This window comes from Parus major, chromosome 20 (genome assembly GCF_001522545.3).
Source record: "Parus major isolate Abel chromosome 20, Parus_major1.1, whole genome shotgun sequence".
NCBI classification, from domain to species: domain Eukaryota; kingdom Metazoa; phylum Chordata; class Aves; order Passeriformes; family Paridae; genus Parus; species Parus major.
Window position 1 is genome coordinate 1,218,435 of NC_031788.1, and position 16,953 is coordinate 1,235,387.

At 60.9% G+C, this 16,953-nt stretch overlaps 1 protein-coding gene across 11 annotated transcripts in view; it reads right to left on the reverse strand.

The window, feature by feature from the left end:
• EPB41L1 (erythrocyte membrane protein band 4.1 like 1) overlaps nt 1-16,953 on the reverse strand; it is a 62,369-nt gene that overhangs the window by 20,773 nt on the left and 24,643 nt on the right. For 7 of the 11 annotated variants that reach the window (XM_015647636.2, XM_015647633.2, XM_015647632.2 and 4 more), the window contains exons 3-14: nt 6,246-6,436; nt 5,500-5,664; nt 4,594-4,698; nt 4,475-4,517; nt 3,735-3,810; nt 3,344-3,562; nt 3,169-3,256; nt 2,767-2,919; nt 1,954-2,051; nt 1,632-1,807; nt 892-1,040; nt 342-377 (exon numbers count right to left, since the gene is read on the reverse strand). In XM_015647636.2, the coding sequence (XP_015503122.1) occupies nt 342-377; nt 892-1,040; nt 1,632-1,807; nt 1,954-2,051; nt 2,767-2,919; nt 3,169-3,256; nt 3,344-3,562; nt 3,735-3,810; nt 4,475-4,517; nt 4,594-4,698; nt 5,500-5,664; nt 6,246-6,419 (1,482 nt within the window). In that variant the 5' untranslated portion in view covers nt 6,420-6,436. Of the gene's footprint in view, nt 1-341; nt 378-891; nt 1,041-1,631; nt 1,808-1,953; nt 2,052-2,766; nt 2,920-3,168; nt 3,257-3,343; nt 3,563-3,734; nt 3,811-4,474; nt 4,518-4,593; nt 4,699-5,499; nt 5,665-6,245; nt 6,437-11,853; nt 11,934-16,953 lie in introns of those variants that run through there. The other 4 variants (XM_015647635.2, XM_015647634.2, XM_015647629.2 and 1 more) reach the window with 2 other exon arrangements.

The following is a 16,953-nucleotide window of genomic DNA, read 5'->3' on the forward strand; positions in this document are numbered from 1 at the left end:
CAGCAGGAGGATGGGACCAGCTCCACAGGAGAGGAGACACAAGGTGAGGACATGGCAGGGTCAGGAACACGAGCAGAAGCCAGGTCATCCCAATGGGCCAGGGGCTCTCCTGCCCTTGGGAGGGCTCTTGCTCACAGGCACGATCAGGACCACCTTACTTAGTGGGATAGAAGATGCCACAGCTGATCCCCAGCTGTCTGTTCCTCGGGCTCCTCCAGCACCCAACCCCCAGCCCGGTGCATCTTGTATTCCAGTAAATAGGGTGACAGACAGACTTGTTTTGGGAAGGATGGACAATATGATGCACCAATGAGGACTAAGATACTCCAGAGAGAGAATACCTCCTGCTTGTGCCTGGGGGTTGTTTCGTGCTCCGGCTGGCAGCAAAGAGAGGGTTAAAAGTAACCAGCAGGGTCAGTTGAGGGCACTTGTCACAAACAGCACAGTTAAATTGATAGGCTGGTAGGGACCCCCCTCCCCTCCCAGCATGGGGCTGAAATGGGCTGGGACAGCCCAGGGACCAGGGCAGGAGGGGGTGGGCTGTGCCCAGGCAATGATGGGCACTGATGTGCTTAGCCTGTCCCCATCCCTGTCCCAGAACTGGGCTGCTCCCAGGTCCAGCCCTGCTTGGGGTTAAGCCTTGAGACCACCTGGAGAGCTCTGGGGAATCCAAGTTAAGCTGAACCCCTGTGACAGCTCCACTTCCACCAGTGGGGCTAAGAGCCACATCCCCAGGGTCCCACCAGCCTGGGGCACAGCTGACACTGACAGGGCTGCAGGGACCCTGCCTGGAGGTGACCCTTCCTGCCTGCAGCGCAGCCCTGCTGCCTGTGCCCAGGCCCTGCCTGCCTACCCCTCCAACCCCAGCCTCTTCTGCCCACTCGGATGTACCTTCAGCTCCTTGATCTTCGTCGGGGTGGTCACCTCCTCATCCTCTGTCTCAGAGCGTCTCCTGCTGCCAAACTCACCGTCCTCATCCTGCTTCTCACCCTCAGGCCCGGCATCGTGGTTCTCACTGACGGAGGCTGGGCGCGAGAACTCTGCACATGGGGGATAGCCAGGTCACCCCAGCCCTGCCACCCTGCCCCTGCCAGCTCTGCCACCCTGCCCCTGCCAGCTCTGCCAGCCAGGTCACCCCAGCCCTGCCACCCTGCCCCTGCCAGCTCTGCCACCCTGCCCCTGCCAGCTCTGACAGCCAGGTCACCCCAGCCCTGCCACCCTGCCCCTGCCAGCTCTGACAGCCAGGTCATCCCAGCCCTGCCACCCTGCCCCTGCCAGCTCTGACAGCCAGGTCATCCCAGCCCTGCCACCCTGCCCCTGCCAGCTCTGACAGCCAGGTCAGCCCAGCCCTGCCACCCCACTCCTGCGCCAGGAGGACACCTGGGGTAGGTGGTTCCAGCGGTCTCAGAGTACAGGGGAGGGGTGATGTGTCCCTGAGCTGCCTGACCCCAGCCCTGTCACGTTCCCCTGTTCATGCACAGTCTGAGCTATCCCTTGGGGTGGGGACAGCCCCTGTGCCAGGGGGATGTGGCTGGGGACAGCCTCCAGAAGGAAGCCTGATGCTGCTGTGACACTGTGCTGTGACTCTTGCTGCCAGTGCAGCGCTGTGCCCCGTGCCCAGGCGGCCGTACCTCCGTCCAGGCTGCGGGACATGGTGTAGCGTTTGCTGGAGGAGCGCTCGAAGAAGGGCGCGGGGCGGTCGATGAGGGCGCTGGCCTGGCGCGTCTGCGCCTGCGTGCGCCCGCTGTACCGAAACTTGGAGCCCATCACCAGGAAGCCTTTGGGGGGTGGCTCTGGGGACACCAGCCTAGGGGTCACAGCGGTGGGAGGCTGTCAGTGAGCCCCAGTCAGGCTCCCTGGCACTGCCCCCCATGTGCACCCACTGCAGCAGAAGCAGGAATGTGTCTGCCTCAGGAAAGGAGGCCTGGAGAAGGTCTAGAGGAGGTTCCTCACCTGAAGAAGGTGTGATGCTCTATGCAGACCTTCCAGAGCCTCTTGGCTGAGCGGTGGTTGGGCAGCTTGAAGCCAATGGTGCTCTCAAACTGTTCATACTTGGGGGAGACAGAGACAGGCTGTTACAGGCACATCCTGCCCTGGGGGACATGCCGTGACCTTGGCAAGGTCCTCAGGTTAACCATGCAAACCTCAGGTGACCATGCAAAAGACCCTCAAAACATCTTTTTCAAAACCATGCCCAGCACCATGCCCAGCAGGGTGATGGAATACACTCCACACCTCTGGCTTAAGCATTTTCCTCAGCTGTAAGTGGCTTTTCAGTGCAAAATAAATTCCTTCAATAAAAAAAAAGCTTTTCCAGCTGTTTTGGTTTGAGGGATCACTACCAGGTGTGCTGTCCTTACCCTCCAGCCTGCTGGAAAGTGTGGGTGGAAAGGCATTTTCCCATCATAAATGAATGAAAATAAAGTCTGAAAATGAATGTAAAAACCTTGTGAAGATATGACAAAAATGGCCCTCAACCCCCATTCCTGGGCAAGCTCCCTACACCAGCAGGGTCATGATGTCTGTCAGGGATGGGATCCTGGGGTCCCTCAGCTGCTGAAGTCACAAGAGAACATGAAAGAAAATCCATGCTACAGGAATGTGCTTTCTTGGCCAGCATGAAAAATAAATGTGGGATCCTTGGTCATAAACGTGGGATCCTTGGAGCAGAGGCCAGAGCCAGGTGAGGAAATCCTCACCGTCAGCCCCAACCCCTCAGGACAGGTACCCAGGTACCCAGGGGCTGCACCAGCACCTGGCACCCACCTCCCCCGGGCGGATCTTGATGTAGAAGTTGCTCCTCTTGTAGGAAATTTTCAGGATCTTGGGCCAGGCGAAGCGGTTGATGCGCAGCCGGTCCCTGTAGATGAGGAGGCCGTTGGCGCAGACACCCAGCATGATGTCGATGCCCTCGGAGTCCTGGAGGAGGCAAAGGGAAGGAGGGGACAGGTCAGCAGCTCAGCAAGAGCCAGCCTGGCCAGCAGTGCCATGTCCTTGCTGCTGAGTGCTGCGGGGGCCTGGGGGGCAGAGGGAACAATGAACCCCAGGCTGGTGGAGGTTATCTCTGGAGCTTCTCTGGTGCCACCCAAAGCCATGCCAGGAGCCTTCCCTGCAGGAGGAAGGTGGGCAGGAGCAGGCTGGAAAGAGGCAGAGCCCCCAGTCCCGTACCTTGGCGTGGTGCAGGTCCACTCCGTACATGGAGAGCTTCTTGGCGTTCTCCAGGAAGTGGATCTCTGCTTCCCCAGGGGTCATTCCCCTGCAGGGAGACAGAGAGGAGGACACGTGGCTGGGTGCCCCACGGGCATGGGGCAGCTGTCCCATGCTGTCCCCTCCTGGGGCTCACCGGTAGGTCTTGTGCAGCTCCATGATGCGCTCCTCCAGCTCCCGTGTCTGGTTGGGGGCGAAGCGCAGCTCGCTCACGTAGTTGCCCACGTGCTCCTCGGTGTCGTGGTCACCCAGCTCAGCCTGGACAGCGTAGGAGCCCAGCAGGGCGTGGGTGACGAAGGAGCAGGGCAGGCGCCCCGTGATGATGTCGGCACGGAGCTGCAGGCACAGGTAGTATCTGCAGGAGGGGCAGACGGTCAGAGTGGGGCAAAGGAGCAGGCTGGGGTTCCCCAAAAAGGAACCTGGTGCTCTCCAGGAAGGAGACAAAAAGGCTGGGGCTCTCCAGGAAGGAGACTCGTGCACCCCACAGCAGGCTGGGACTCCCTGGGAAGGAGGCCCGTGGTCCTTACCTGGTGATGTCCTCTGTGAGCTGGGCAGGGTCTGGAGGGTAGAACTTCACAGTAAAGGCGAAGTTCCAGGGCCCACCTGGAGAGGGGAGACAGCAGTTCAGGACAGCACCCATGGGGCTGCACACAGGGCACAGGAGCATCCATGTGTCCACTGAGTATCCTGCTGCTCCCTCCAAGCCTTGCACAGGTCAGGGACAAGGGGACTCTAGAGGCTGCCAGAGGCACAGCCCTTGGGACTCCAGCACAACTTGATGAATGCTCCCAAAGAGCTGCAGACAGCAAAGCATCACAACTGCAGGAGCCACAAGCTCTGTATTCCAGAAAAAGCCTCCTGTGTTCCAGAAGGTGACACCTTGACCAGCAGCTCTTCTGCCATCCCAGCAAGGCAACACCATGGCAACTGCACCCCAGCATCTGTCCCAGCAAGGTCCCCCACTGTCCCCACCATCCCTGTCCCCACTGCACAGGGCAGGTGGTGCCCAGAGTGGCACCAAGTCTCAGCCAGCTCTCCAGTGGCATAGACAGGGTCCTTTGTCCCCCCTACCTCTCATGACTAAGAGACAAGGTGGGTAACAAACAACTGAATGAGCAACAGTGTCCCTGTCCCCAGGCCAGCTGCCAAAGGTCCCCTCCAGGGCAGGCAGGGAGGTGATCTGCCACAGGACAGCCAAACAGAGCCATCCAGGAGCCCCATGGGACACCCCGGGGCTGGGGAAGACAGACCCTCCCCAGGCACTTACTGCGGATCTGCTTCTTGATCTCCTTGGAAGGGTCCAGCCAGTTCTGCAACGAGGAGACAGCAGGTCAGGGGGGCCCACAACTTGGAGGGGATGGCTGCAGAGGGACCCCCCATGCTCACCTTCTGGCTGTCTGAATCACAGAAGGTGAGGCCAAAGTAGTCTTTCTCCAGGAGGTTGAGGTGCTCACACACCATGTCAAAGAGCACCTGGCCTCGGGCGTGTTTCTGTCAGAGACATGGACAGGCTGATGGTCAGCTGGTCCTTTGGACTCCTGGACACCCTCCAGGTGACCACCAAAACATGCCCTCACCCAGTGTGGGCTTCACCACATCCCAGCCTTGCAGCCCCAGGATCACCTGTGTGTCCCTAAAGCGGTGCCAAAGGGTGTCCTGGGCTGCAGGGATGGGGCACTGCTGTGGGGACACACACTGCAGGGATGGGGCACTGCTGTGGGGACACACCCTGCAGGGATGGGCTCCTGCTAGAGCGAATCCTGGGTGTCCCCCAGCTGTCCTAGAAGGGAGAGGTGCCCATGCTGATGGTAGCTGAAGCAGCCCTGCAGCATCTCCCAGTGCTCAGGTGGCCTCTTCCAGGTGTGTGTCCCCTCTGTCCCATCTTGCAGCCACTGCCAGGTGTGTATCCCCTCTGTCCCATCCTGCAGCCACTGCCAGGTGTGTGTCCCCTCTGTCCCATCCTGCCGCCATTGCCAGGTGCCTGAACTGCCAGGCAGAGCTCTATCCCCAGCCATTAAACTTCTGACTTAGACATTTTTTTCTCTTATGAGTAGCTGCCAAATTTGGTTTCACTGGGCTGAAATTCCCTGCAAGAGTCTTTCTTTACAGATTTTTAACTAATTTTGAAATTTCAGCTTAAATGGCTATTTCTATGGGTGTTTTCCCCTGGGACAGAGGTACTAAAAGGCTGTCCTAGGAAGAGTCCTGTCCTTGAGGACTCTCTGGACTGGGCAGGGTCCCAGGAGTGTCCCCTCCTTGGTGACAGCACAGGCCCCCAAATCTGGGACTCACCTCCACCTCGCACTCATACTCAGACGCATCGAGCAGGGTCACCCTGCACAGGGCACTCTTCACTTTCTTGGTGGTTTTCTGGGGTGACTTCTGGGTCTTGCTTGGAGTTGTTTTGTCAGACAGTCCATCTGTCTCACTGTAGTCCTTGTCCTCCATGTCTGTGCCCTGGAGCAGGGGCACACAGAGGGTTACCTGGCACCACTGCCAGAAGAACACATGTGCAGAGGGGGAAGGCTCTGCACAGCACAGCAGGGCAGTCCCCAGCCAAGGCCAGTTCCGCTGACCCACACTGCAGGCTCAGCCCGGGTCCCTGGAGACCGGACACCTGCGGTCAGTTGAGCACCGCCATCCTCCCTGCCCAGGCAGCAGTTCCCCAGCAGCTCCCCAGCAAACACGGGCTGCAGCTGGGGCTCCCAGCCCAGCCCGGGGCAGCTCAGCTGAGACACGGCACCGCTGCCCAGTCCCTCCCCGTGCCCGGCCAGCCGGGCCATTCCCTCCCCTCAGACACTGCCGGCTGCCGCACGGCTCCCGCGGGCTGTCCTGCGGGCCAGGAGCCGTGAGGGCAGCGGGGCAGAGCCCGCCCGGAGCCGCCTCAGGAGCCCCTCTGGGGGTGGCTCCCCCGGGCCCAAGGGCCGAGCCCGCCTGCCCGGGCTCCCTCACGGCGGCCGCCAGCGAGCGCTGCCACTCCTCTCCATCCCCTCCCGTGTCCTCCTGCCTGTCCCCTCTCGGAGCCGTCACCCACTCACCGGCTCCATGTTTCGGGTGTCGGGCTGTGCCCCGAGCTTCTCATTGGGGTCGGTGTCGCGGCCGGCGGGGCTGGGCGCGGCCGTGGGGCCCTGGGCGGCCGCCCCCAGCTGCTGCTGCGGAGCCTCTTCCTGCGCGTTCCTCACCTCAGAGCCGGGGCCTGTCTCCGTTGTCATGACCGCCGGTCACCGCGCTGCTCACCGCCACCGGGGAGAGACGGCAGGTGTCACCCGGGGCTGGGGCATGCTGCCCGGGCAGCCGCCGGCTGGGATGCCCTGGCTGCTCGGGGAGGCTGGGACAGGCTTGGGATGTGCCCGTCTCTGCCTCACTCGGATCCACTGCCGGACCCCAATCCCTGTCCATGCACAGATCCATTCCCAGACCCTAATCCCTGTCCATGCACAGATCCATTCCCAGACCCCAATCCCTGTCCATGCACAGATCCATTCCCAGACCCTGATCCCTGTCCGTGCACAGATCCATTCCCAGACCCCAATCCCTGTCCATGCACAGATCCATTCCCAGACCCTAATCCCTGTCCATGCACAGATCCACTGCCAGACCCAGATCCCTGTCTGTGCCAAGAGGTGGCTTTGCAAAGGGCTGGTGGGAGCAGCACAGGACACAGGATTTCATACTCTGAGCTGGAGGACAAGAGCCAGCAGTGGGGAGGGACACCAGTGACAGGGACCCACCATGGACAGGGTCCCACCATGGGCATTAGCACAGCCTCACACCCCATCCCTGCACCACAGCCAGTGGGGCTGCTCTGACCTCCTGCTCCCACACGCCTGCACTGGCTGGAACCCTCACTTGGTGTTTTCTAGGAGTGGGAGGAAAAGCCAGGGTGTGAGTCAGGGGAAAGGCTGCACTGACACAGGAAATGGCAGACATGGACAGCTCCACAGCTCACATCCGGGCCGGCTGGTTTGCTCCCCTCTGGCCACCCCAGCAGCAGCAGCACGCTGGGTTCCCACGGCCAGCCTGGGACCCTGTGGACTCCTGAAAAACAAACCCAGGGCCAGGAACAGGGCGGGGAAGGCACTTTCCATACCGGGATGCTCAACATGTCTTTTTGGAACCTTTTATACCAACACAGCATGGGCTACCAAGGTGTCTTGGGAGGGTCCACACTCCACAGATCATGGAGATCAGAGCAGCCTTTGGACCATCACCCACTCTCCACTCAGGCTGTTCAGGCCCTGCCAGTCCCCCCCACCAGGCCATGTCCAGCTGTGCAGCATCTGCTGGGATCATCCCCACCTTAGTCTGAGGACTGTGGCTGCAAAAGGTGGCTCAGTTGGAACATCTGTGACCCTATGGGTCACATCACCCACCCTGCCCACAGAGCAGCCACACCAGCAGCCCTGAGTAATGCCTGCAGATCCTGTTCCAATTCCAAACCCTGCCGTGGACATAGACACCTTCCACTCTCCCAGGTTGCTCCAAACCCTGCCCAGCCTGTCCTTGTACATTTCCAGGGATCCAGAGGCAGCCACAGCTTCTCTGGGCACCCTGTGCCAGGGCCTCAGCACTCCCACAAGGAAAAACTTCTCCCCAGTATCCCATCTAACCCTGTCCTCTGGCAGTGGGAAGCCACTGCCCCTTGTCCTGTCACTCCATCCTGTGTCCCAAGTCCCTTTCCAGATCTCTTGGAGCCCCTTGAGCCACTGGAAAGAGCTCTGAGGTCTCTCTGGATCCTCTTCTCCGGTGAACACCTGCAGCCCTCCCAGCCTGTCCCAGAGCTGAGGGGCTCCAGCCCTTGGAGCATCTCTGTGGCCTCCTCTGGACTCACTCCAGCAGCTCCAAATCCCTCTCCTGTTGGGTCCCCAGAGCTGGAGGCAGCTCTGCAGGTGAGGTCACACCTGAGTGGGCAGAGGGGCAGAATCCCCCCTCACCTCTGCCCACGCTGTGGGATCAGCCCAGCACAGGGTTGGTTTTTGTGCTGCCGGTCCCCATGGCCAGGTCACATCCAATTGTCACCAGCAGTACCCCCTGTCCTTCTCCTCCCCAGGGCAGCTCCCAACCCCCCCAGCCCCCAGCCCGTGCTGCTGCTGGGGCTGCCCTGACCCAGCTGCAGGACCTTGCACTTGGCCTGCCTGAACTTCAGGAGGTTCACGTGAGCCCACTCCTCCAGCCTGCCCAGGACCCTCTGGATGCCCCATCCTGGTGGATCCTGGTGGATCCACTGCACTGTTCAGGCTCAGCTCAGTGTTACAAAGAAACCCATCCCACACCACAGCTCCTGTCCCACTGCTGCCCTTCAGGTGTCCTCAGCAGTGGGAAGATGTGAAACCTTCCCAGGAAAATGACTAAAACTGGCTCTGGGGGTGGAGGGAACGGAGAGGAGGTGACGGAGAAGACAGGGAGTCAAGCCTACGCCTTCCGCCAGATTCGCAGCCAGGAGATCCCGGGAACATCCCCCTCCCGTGCCTGCGCTGGCTGCGTGCTCACAACAGAGGCCTCACTTCACACCCAAAGGCCCAGGATTTCACCCCTTGTCCCAGGACCATGTTCTCCTGGCCATGACATGCCGGACAGACAGCCCTGAGCAGCATCAGCTCCTCCTCACAGACCCCACTGCCCGGCCAAGGCCACCAGGAGCTTTCAGAGGTCACCAATGGTTTGTTTTTTCCACAAAGGAAACAGGGCTGCAGTTTTTCCACTGCAAATTCAAGCAGTTGCTCACTCCCAGCCCAAGTCCCTGCACGGATCATTCCCAAACACTTCTGCTTGGATCTCAGTGTGTGAATTTTTAATCAACATGAAATCTCTACAATGACAAAGCATCACTTTGGGCCAAAAACATGCTGAGTTTTGTGCTTGACATTTCTAAACTTTCTTCCAAACTGCTTTTTCCCTGCAGTGATCCCTGAAGAAATAAGGGGTTTTTTTAAGGGTAGTAAGCTGGGAATTATCTCACTCCCTTTTGCTCCAGTTCCAACCTTCTGATGGGGGGCCAGGAGCTTGATCCCAGGGCCTGCCTTCCAGCTGAAGCCAGTGAGAGCATGGCACAGCAGTGCCAGAATGGCAGAGCTCTGCTAAAGGAACCTGGAAAATCCCCAGGGACCATCTCCCTGCTCCCGGGGCAGGGAATCCCTCAGTCTCTGGCCTTGCAGCTCTGCTGGGGAGGCTCTGGGTCACACAGGGCCACTGCTGGGGTCTGGGACCTGTTTGAGAGAGCCAGGGCTGGCAGGGGCAGTGGCCCTGGGCATGGCCCCACTGCAGCTGAGCCCTGCAGCTGTACAGCCCTGCCGGAGGGACCACGCTGGCACTGCCACGCTCCTGGGCACAGCCACAAGGGCCGCATTCAGGAGCCGTTCCCGGCCCACCCTGGGGCTGAGTGGGAAGGCTGGAGCTCCTCTAGCACTGCCACTCACCCCAGTGCTGCTGCAGCCCAGGGTCAGCCCCAGCCTGGCAGCACCAAGCCCCTGGGGACGGTGGCACCTGGAGTGGGACACTGCCACCCTCCGTGGCAGCCTGCTCACCTGTGCTCACCTGCACCCGGGGTGTGGGAGAAGGACTCCAAGGCCCACATGACCACCAGCACCCTCTGTGCCTGGCTGGGGGTGCTCACACCCTGGGGACACCTTCTGCAGGGACCTGGGCAGCACTCACGGTGCCACCTGGCCCAGCCCTTTGTCCCTCTTGTTTCCCATGGCCTTTCCCATGGCCTCAAGAGCTGCAGAAGGAGATGTTGCCCTGGGAGCAGCTCTGTGCCGTGGGCAGGAGCTGTCCCTGACGGGAGGGGACCACACAGCACAGGCAGGGAGCAGCAGCCATGGAGCCCTGCCCATCCCACAGCACCTTCCCTGTGCAAGCTCAGCTCCTGCTGCCCCAGCAGAGACCCCAGAATGGAGGCCACGGGCTCAGAAAGGACACAGATCCAGAATGCTGCCAAAGGGGAAATTTCACTGAAATACCTGCTGTCACTGACTTGTAAAAGGTTTACACCACAACTGCAGTGAACTTGATGGAGTTCTAAAGTTATTTCTTTCTAAATACTTCCTACAGCAGGAGCAGGACCCCATCCTGCTGGGCACCAGCCTTCCCAACACCCAGCCTTGCTCGTGCCTGTCCCACTGGAGCAAAGCCTGTGCTGGGGCTGTTGGAGGCAGCAGCACAGACCCCCAGACCCTGCCCTGTGCAGGACAGTGGCCAAAGGGCTCCTCCTGGCACCCACAGGCCCTGGTGCCCCATGCCTGGCTTTCAGCAAGGGCAAGTTTTCAGCACACAGCCGGTTTCCAGCAAGGGCTGCTGCAGCTGGAGCCCAGGGCTGGGGATGTTCTCTCAGGGGAGAGGGCTGCAGCCGGATGGAGCTGCAGGCTACCGGAACAGGCACGTGGGAATGCTGACTGCAAAGGAAGCCTTAGCAGGATCACAGGCAGACCTGCTTGTCATGCCTGGAACCTCCTCCCATCATCCCCCTGCCTGCTTCTCCTCCCCTTGGTGTTTTCCTCCTCCTTCCCCTTCAAGCCGGAGCATGGATTTCCCAGCTGCTTTGCCCCAGCACTTTCCCAGCATATCCCAGCTCCAGCCTCTGCAGCGCTCCTCTCCCAGAGCCTTCCCTTCCCTGCAGCCTGCTCTCCCCCTCCCCTGCCCAGTCACTCCCAGCTCCGGGCTGGTTTCCAAGGCCGAGCATCCCCCTTTTCTCCTGGGCTCCCCCTTCCGCCCCTCGCTTCCTGCAGAGGCTCTGCCCATCCCTGAGGCTTCACCTCCAGAGCATCCCGGTCACAGGCGGGCAGCAGCCCCTGCCGAGTGCCCAGACTGGGATCCCTGTGCCCAAGTGGGGGGCACAGAGACAACCCAGTGACCTCCTCCCTCACCCCTGCCAAGGGCCCGTGGGGCTGACGGTGCAAAGCCCCCATCACATTGTGGGATCAGACACAGCCAGAGACACACGGATGTGGGGGGCCCTGCATGGCACGGGGCAGGGGGCAGGGACCTGCCAGCCCCCAGGAAAAACAGAGATTCTCACCAGGACTATGGCACCCAGCACCCAACCGGGCAGGGCTGAGCTGGCAGGGGACAGGAGCCTTGCAGCCATCCTGGAAACCTGAGGGGAGCCTGGCAGGGAGTCCTGGGAATCCTCCAGGGACACAGAAACAGCAAACAAGGAAAACAGCCCCAAAGCCCCGGCAGCACCCAGCACCCTGAGCCCTAGCGCCACCCCTGGGCCACGGCGCCACCCCTGGGACCTCACCCCTGGCAAGGGACACACAGATCCCCAAAGTGCTCCGCAGTGCAGCCTGAGAGTTCTCCTGTGCTGCTCTGCAGCAGGGCCAGAGAATCATATGAGCTGTTTATGGTGAAGGGGGGATCAGCAGCACAGGGGATCCCCTGCTCCTGGAGACCGAACCCTGATGTCCTCTCGGGGAACTGGCAGGGGCAGAGATCTACAGTATCTCGAGCTGTAAAAGTGCCCCGTCATAGAATCACAGAACCGGGAAGTTTGGAAAAGACCTCTAAGATCCCCCACGGCCCCAGGAGCCGCACCCCTCCCAGCCGTCCCCAGGCACCCGCTGCCGGCTGAAGCGCAGGGCAGCAGGAGCAGCAGCGGCAGCAGCAGCAGCAGGGTGAGCATCGCACAGGGATTTTGGGGGGCCCTACCTGGCTGCCAGCAGCCCATGGCTCCGGCTCGGCTCATCCCGCCCGGCTGGCGCTGCGTCCGAGGCAGCGCTTTCTGCAGAGCCGCCTCTTCCCACGCCCCGCGCTGTGACGGAGGGATGGAGGGATGGATGGAGGGATGGATGGATGTGCACTGCAGCCGTAGCCGGGATGGGAGCTGGGAGCGGGCAGCTGGGCTGCTTTCTCGGCCCAGCGTGCCGGGAGCATCCCCCGGGGATGCCGGTGCCAGCCCCATCGCCCCCCGTCCCCCCAAACTCCTGACTCGTCCCGGGCCGGCCGCTCCTGCCGGACCCTTCCCTGAGCACGCCCGGCGGGGAAGGAGAGCTCGGCTGCACATCTTTATCCCGAGGTAGCCCGGCACCGTCCCGCACTCCCCGGGGTCCCGGGGCAGCAAACACTGTGCCAGCATCACAAGCCAGCAGCGGCGGCTGAACAGAGACTCTTTCACCGGCACTGTCCGGGTTGAAGAGCCGAGCGTGCCAGCCGGCACATCCCTGTGTCCCCTGCTCATCCCCCGGCAGGGACAGCCCCACGGAGCAAACACGGGGAACGCTACAGGGGGTTCTGTAGCCCAGCACTGACCCACCACAGGGACAGGTCCTGCTGTCACAGCACAGGCAGGGACACGGGTGGGGTCCTGGGGGCAGCAAGGGGCTGGGGTACCCAGCTGTGAGCAGCCTGTGGGAGCAGCAGGCCCAGGCAGGACCCACCAGTTCTGGCACACGCTGATGGAGGTCCTGGGCATGCTGAGCCATCAGGAACCCCAGGGGACAAAGCACAAGTCTGGGGACTGGCTGGGAGAGCTCAGGCTCTGGGGATGCAGGCACTCAGTGTGACCATGCTGGATGCAGAAGGAGGAACCCAGACTGCCCAGCTCCCCAAGTGGTACCCACAGGTTGGGATGCTCATGGACTGTTCTCCCAACCAAGAACATCAGCCCTGGGGGAACCAGGTGGGCAGGGAAGGGGTCCCAGCCCCCACAGCCCTCCCTCTGAGCTCTCCCCGAGGCTGGGCACCTTCACAGGGACTCCTGAGCCACTGCTGAGACAGCCCAGGGGGTCCCATTCTGACACACACAAGCCTGCAGCCAGGGAGAACCAGCAGTCCCACACTTCCCAGCAAACTCACACTCCTCCAAATCCTTGCCTGCTCTGCACCCTAATCCAACAGCTCAGCAGTGCAACCCCCACAGTTCAGGCAGGCCAGGGGCCACTGAGGCCTCCAGCTCCTCCAGACCATGCAGCCCCCATGGGAGCACCCACCGTGCCTAGGCAGCTTCAGCATCCCTGATGACACTTCCAGCCCTAAATCTCCCCCTTTCCCAACTCTCCAGGAGGGTGCAGCCACTGGAGTTTGGAGCTGGGGGCTACCAGCTCTTGGCTGCTCAGCACTGGTCAGGGCTGGTGTCACCCACAAGTGAACAGAGTTCCTGGGAAGCTCCATCAGGTAGCTTGGGGAAACAAGGGCAGGAAGGATCTTCTCTCCATGCCTGGAAGGAAGCAATGATGGACCCAGAGAAAGGGGCTCAGGCTCTGGCCAGGCTGCATAGGACCCACTGCATCCTCTAGCCACTAACTGCAGAGGGGCCTGTGGAAACTTCTTGGCTCCGGAAATCTTGGAAAGGGTGGTCTGGCACTGGCTTCCCAGGGCAGTGGGAGAAATCTCCTGGGGGAATTTAAAGGACATAGAGATGTGGCACTCTGGGGACATGGGTAAATGTGGCCTTGACAGTGCAGGGTTAAGGGGTGGACTTGACACACAGAATTCTTTCCAACCTCAGTGGTTCCATGACTTGTGAGACCCCCAGGGTGCACAAGGACTGTTCAGCCTGAACAGCTACAGGTTTCTAAGGGGGTCCTGCAGGCACTTGGGCCTTGTGGCATCAGCATCTTCACTGTGGCCAGGGAGGACCCCACTGTGCCCTGCTGAACCCCTGCACTGTGCTTGAGAAGTGAACCTCAGGCTGGGATGCATTTCTGGAGGTCACCTTGCACAGCCCCTGCCCCATCAGGACCACCCAGAGCCAGCTGCCCAGGATGTGTCCAGGTGGCTTTTGAGTCTCTCCCAGGGTGGAGGCTGCATCACCTCCCTGGGCACCTGCACCAGTGCTCGGCCACCTTCCCAGTGCAGAAGTGTCTCCTGAGCTCACAGGGCCCCTCCTGTGTGTCACTTTGTGCCCGTGGCCCCTGGGACTGTCCCTGGGCACCACTGAGCAGAGCCTGGCCCCATCCTTTGGGCACCCCATGGACAAAGCTTCCACATTTCCTCTCTCAGGAGAGACAAGTGACCCCCTTGGGCTGGCACAGGCCAACGCAGGCAGCACTTAGGAGGGGGAGGCAGAGCCCGAGAGACCTTCATCGGTGTTTTCAGCACAGGGGTGGGGCCAGCAGAGGGACATCAGCCATGGTGCCACCCCCCAGAAGAGCCCCCCAAACTGCCATGGTGACAACAGGCTCAGCAAGGACCCAACTAACTCCTGAGTCATCCCATGGAGATGGGCCTGGGCCTGATCCTGCACCTCCTCACCCAAGGAACCACACCAAGACACCTCCTGTGGGAAGGAGCAGTTTGGGGGCCCCACAGGTGCTCCCCCCTGCCCCAAAAGTGCCCCCCAAGCAAGCAGTGAGCTGAACTCCTGCACAGGCAGTGCTGTTGGAGAGTCCTCCCGTGCTCCTGCTGACCCCATGGCATCGTTTCCTCACATCCCTGTGATCCCACATGGCACAGGAGGGCACTGGCTGCATCCCCCACTGCCACCTGGAGCATCACTTGGTGACTCAGGCAGGGAGGCAGAGCCAGCTCCCTCAGACCACAGTGGGACACAGCTCAAGTCCTGGAAGAGGTCAGGGCTGAACTGGGCTTTGGTTTCAGTTCAGTGTCCCAGGAAGCCCTTAGATCACAGCAGAGGATGCTGTGGGGGCAGAGAGGCACTGGTCCCACCCCATCACCCTGGCAAAGCTGCCAGCCATCCTTCTGCAGGCATTTGGGAGCCTGGGAGCTGCTGATAGAGCCTCTGACTTCAAGCACCAACATGTTCCTCATTAATTTGGTAGCAATAAAGCTGGGGTGGAGGGAGGGCTGGCAAAACCAATCCCTGCTGTGCTGGAAAGGCTGGAAAATCAATTGAAAAACGTCATCTGAACTAGCCCTGGTCACATCCCTCCCTGGACACTCTGGCACTCCCCCAGGGAAGGAGGGAAGTGTTGGGGCAATGCTGGAAGGTGCCTCACTGCCCTGCACCCCGAGCAGAGGAAGGGCTGGCACAGCTCAGGGCCAGGGGAAGGGATGCCTGGAGCAGAGGGAACGTGGGCTGGGCCCTGGGCTGCACCAGCCCTGCTCACAGCTGGGGCATGATGGCTCTCCCTGCTCACAGGGGAGCTGTGGGGAGCAGACTGGCCCAGAGCTGCTGCTCTGGCCTCATGCTGGGGGAAAGGACTCCCTGTCCCCTCCCTGAGCTCACACAGTCCTCACAGTGGAAACTGAGGCACAGCAAAGCAGCCTCCCTGCCGCTCACCCAGCTGGGGGATGTTGGCATTTGGAACCAGCCTCACCCAGCTGCCATCTCAGGCCCCCAAAAGGGAAACACCCCATCAATCCTGGAGGGTTTAAATCCAGGTGAGGGCTCCCTGTAACCTCCAGCCATCAGAGGCACCCTCAGGCACTGCAGTCACAGGGAGACACTGTCCCCACACGTGTCCCTGCTGCCCTCTCCAGTGGGAGGAGGAGAAGGGAGAACTTGGGAGGCCAGGAGCTGTGGCATGGCACAGCTGATCCATGCCCACACCAGGACACCCCAACTGGACCACTTGTCCCTTTCAATATCTGCTCAGCTCTGTCCTCAGCACCTACCTCAGAGCACTCACTGGAGGGGGTGCTATGCAAATATTTGTGGGGTTTAGCCCAGTTCCCCATTTTTGGAATGCCTGGCTGGCACTTTCTGAACATCTACAGACACCAATGCAGGCTTTCCTCTGGTTCCTCCCCACCTGACCCTCTCCCAGCCACATTTGTCATGGAGAGGGGACCCTGTGGCTGCTCAGCCACGAACCCCATTTCCACCAGCAGGCTGAAACAGGAGCAGGACCCTGAAAAACCCCAGTGTCCCCAAACGAGACTAAATAACACAAGCATGTGCAACCCAGACCCCCTGTCCATGCCAGGATTGCACACTGAGGAACAGGGCCACTGACTCGTGGGATCCACCAGGACAGGGACAGGGACAGGGACAGGAACAGGAGCAGCCTGTACTTGGGGAGGACCCACAGCTCCAAGGGGATCCGTGGGGCAGATGAGGAACCCTCTGCCAGGCATGGAAACATCCCCCTGGTAGCCAGGGCACAGTGGCTCCCAGGATGCTGCAGGGAAGGACACAGCCCCTCTGTGGGTCCCCAGGGGTGGGAAGAAAGAGGATTTTCAGCTTTTGCTGAAAAGGGCAGCTCAGAGGTCTCGGGGGTGCTCAGGCCTCACAGGCAATTATCAAATATAAGAGAACAAATGTTTTTAAAGGAAGGGGTGCAAGGGAGATCAGAGTGGGGAGAAGAGAGAGCGAGTGAATCAGAGCTCAGCAGGGTGGGGAGCAGCACATGGGCTCCTTTATCAGCTCTGACCTTCCTTGTAGGGGACACTGGGACAGGGGGACACTGAGGAGAAGGTACCTGAGTCCTGGCCCAGGACTGGAGCTGCACTGCAGGGAGCCCCCAGCCCAGCCCAGCCCCCCCACACTGGGCTCCTGTCACGTCCCCCCACCCAGAGGCAGGACATGCTGTGCCATGCCCCAGCTCCTGTGGGACAGGGTGTCCCACTGTTCCAGGAAACCTCCAGGGCCTCCCACACCAGCCAGGCTCCCTGATATGCATCCTTGTGTTTTCTAGTTTGTCTTGGCCAGTGCTCTGGTGCCTGGGGTCCCCACAACCCCCTGGACTCTCGCTGCCCCCCAGGAGCTGAAACAGGAGCAGCATCCAGGGAAGGACCATGCCCACACATCCCTCTTGAGCTGGCCCTCAGCAGCCTTGGCAGAGATGGATGGCAAGAGCTTCAGCCTGGAACAACCTTTCTTACCTGACTTTGACTCTCTTCTGCTAA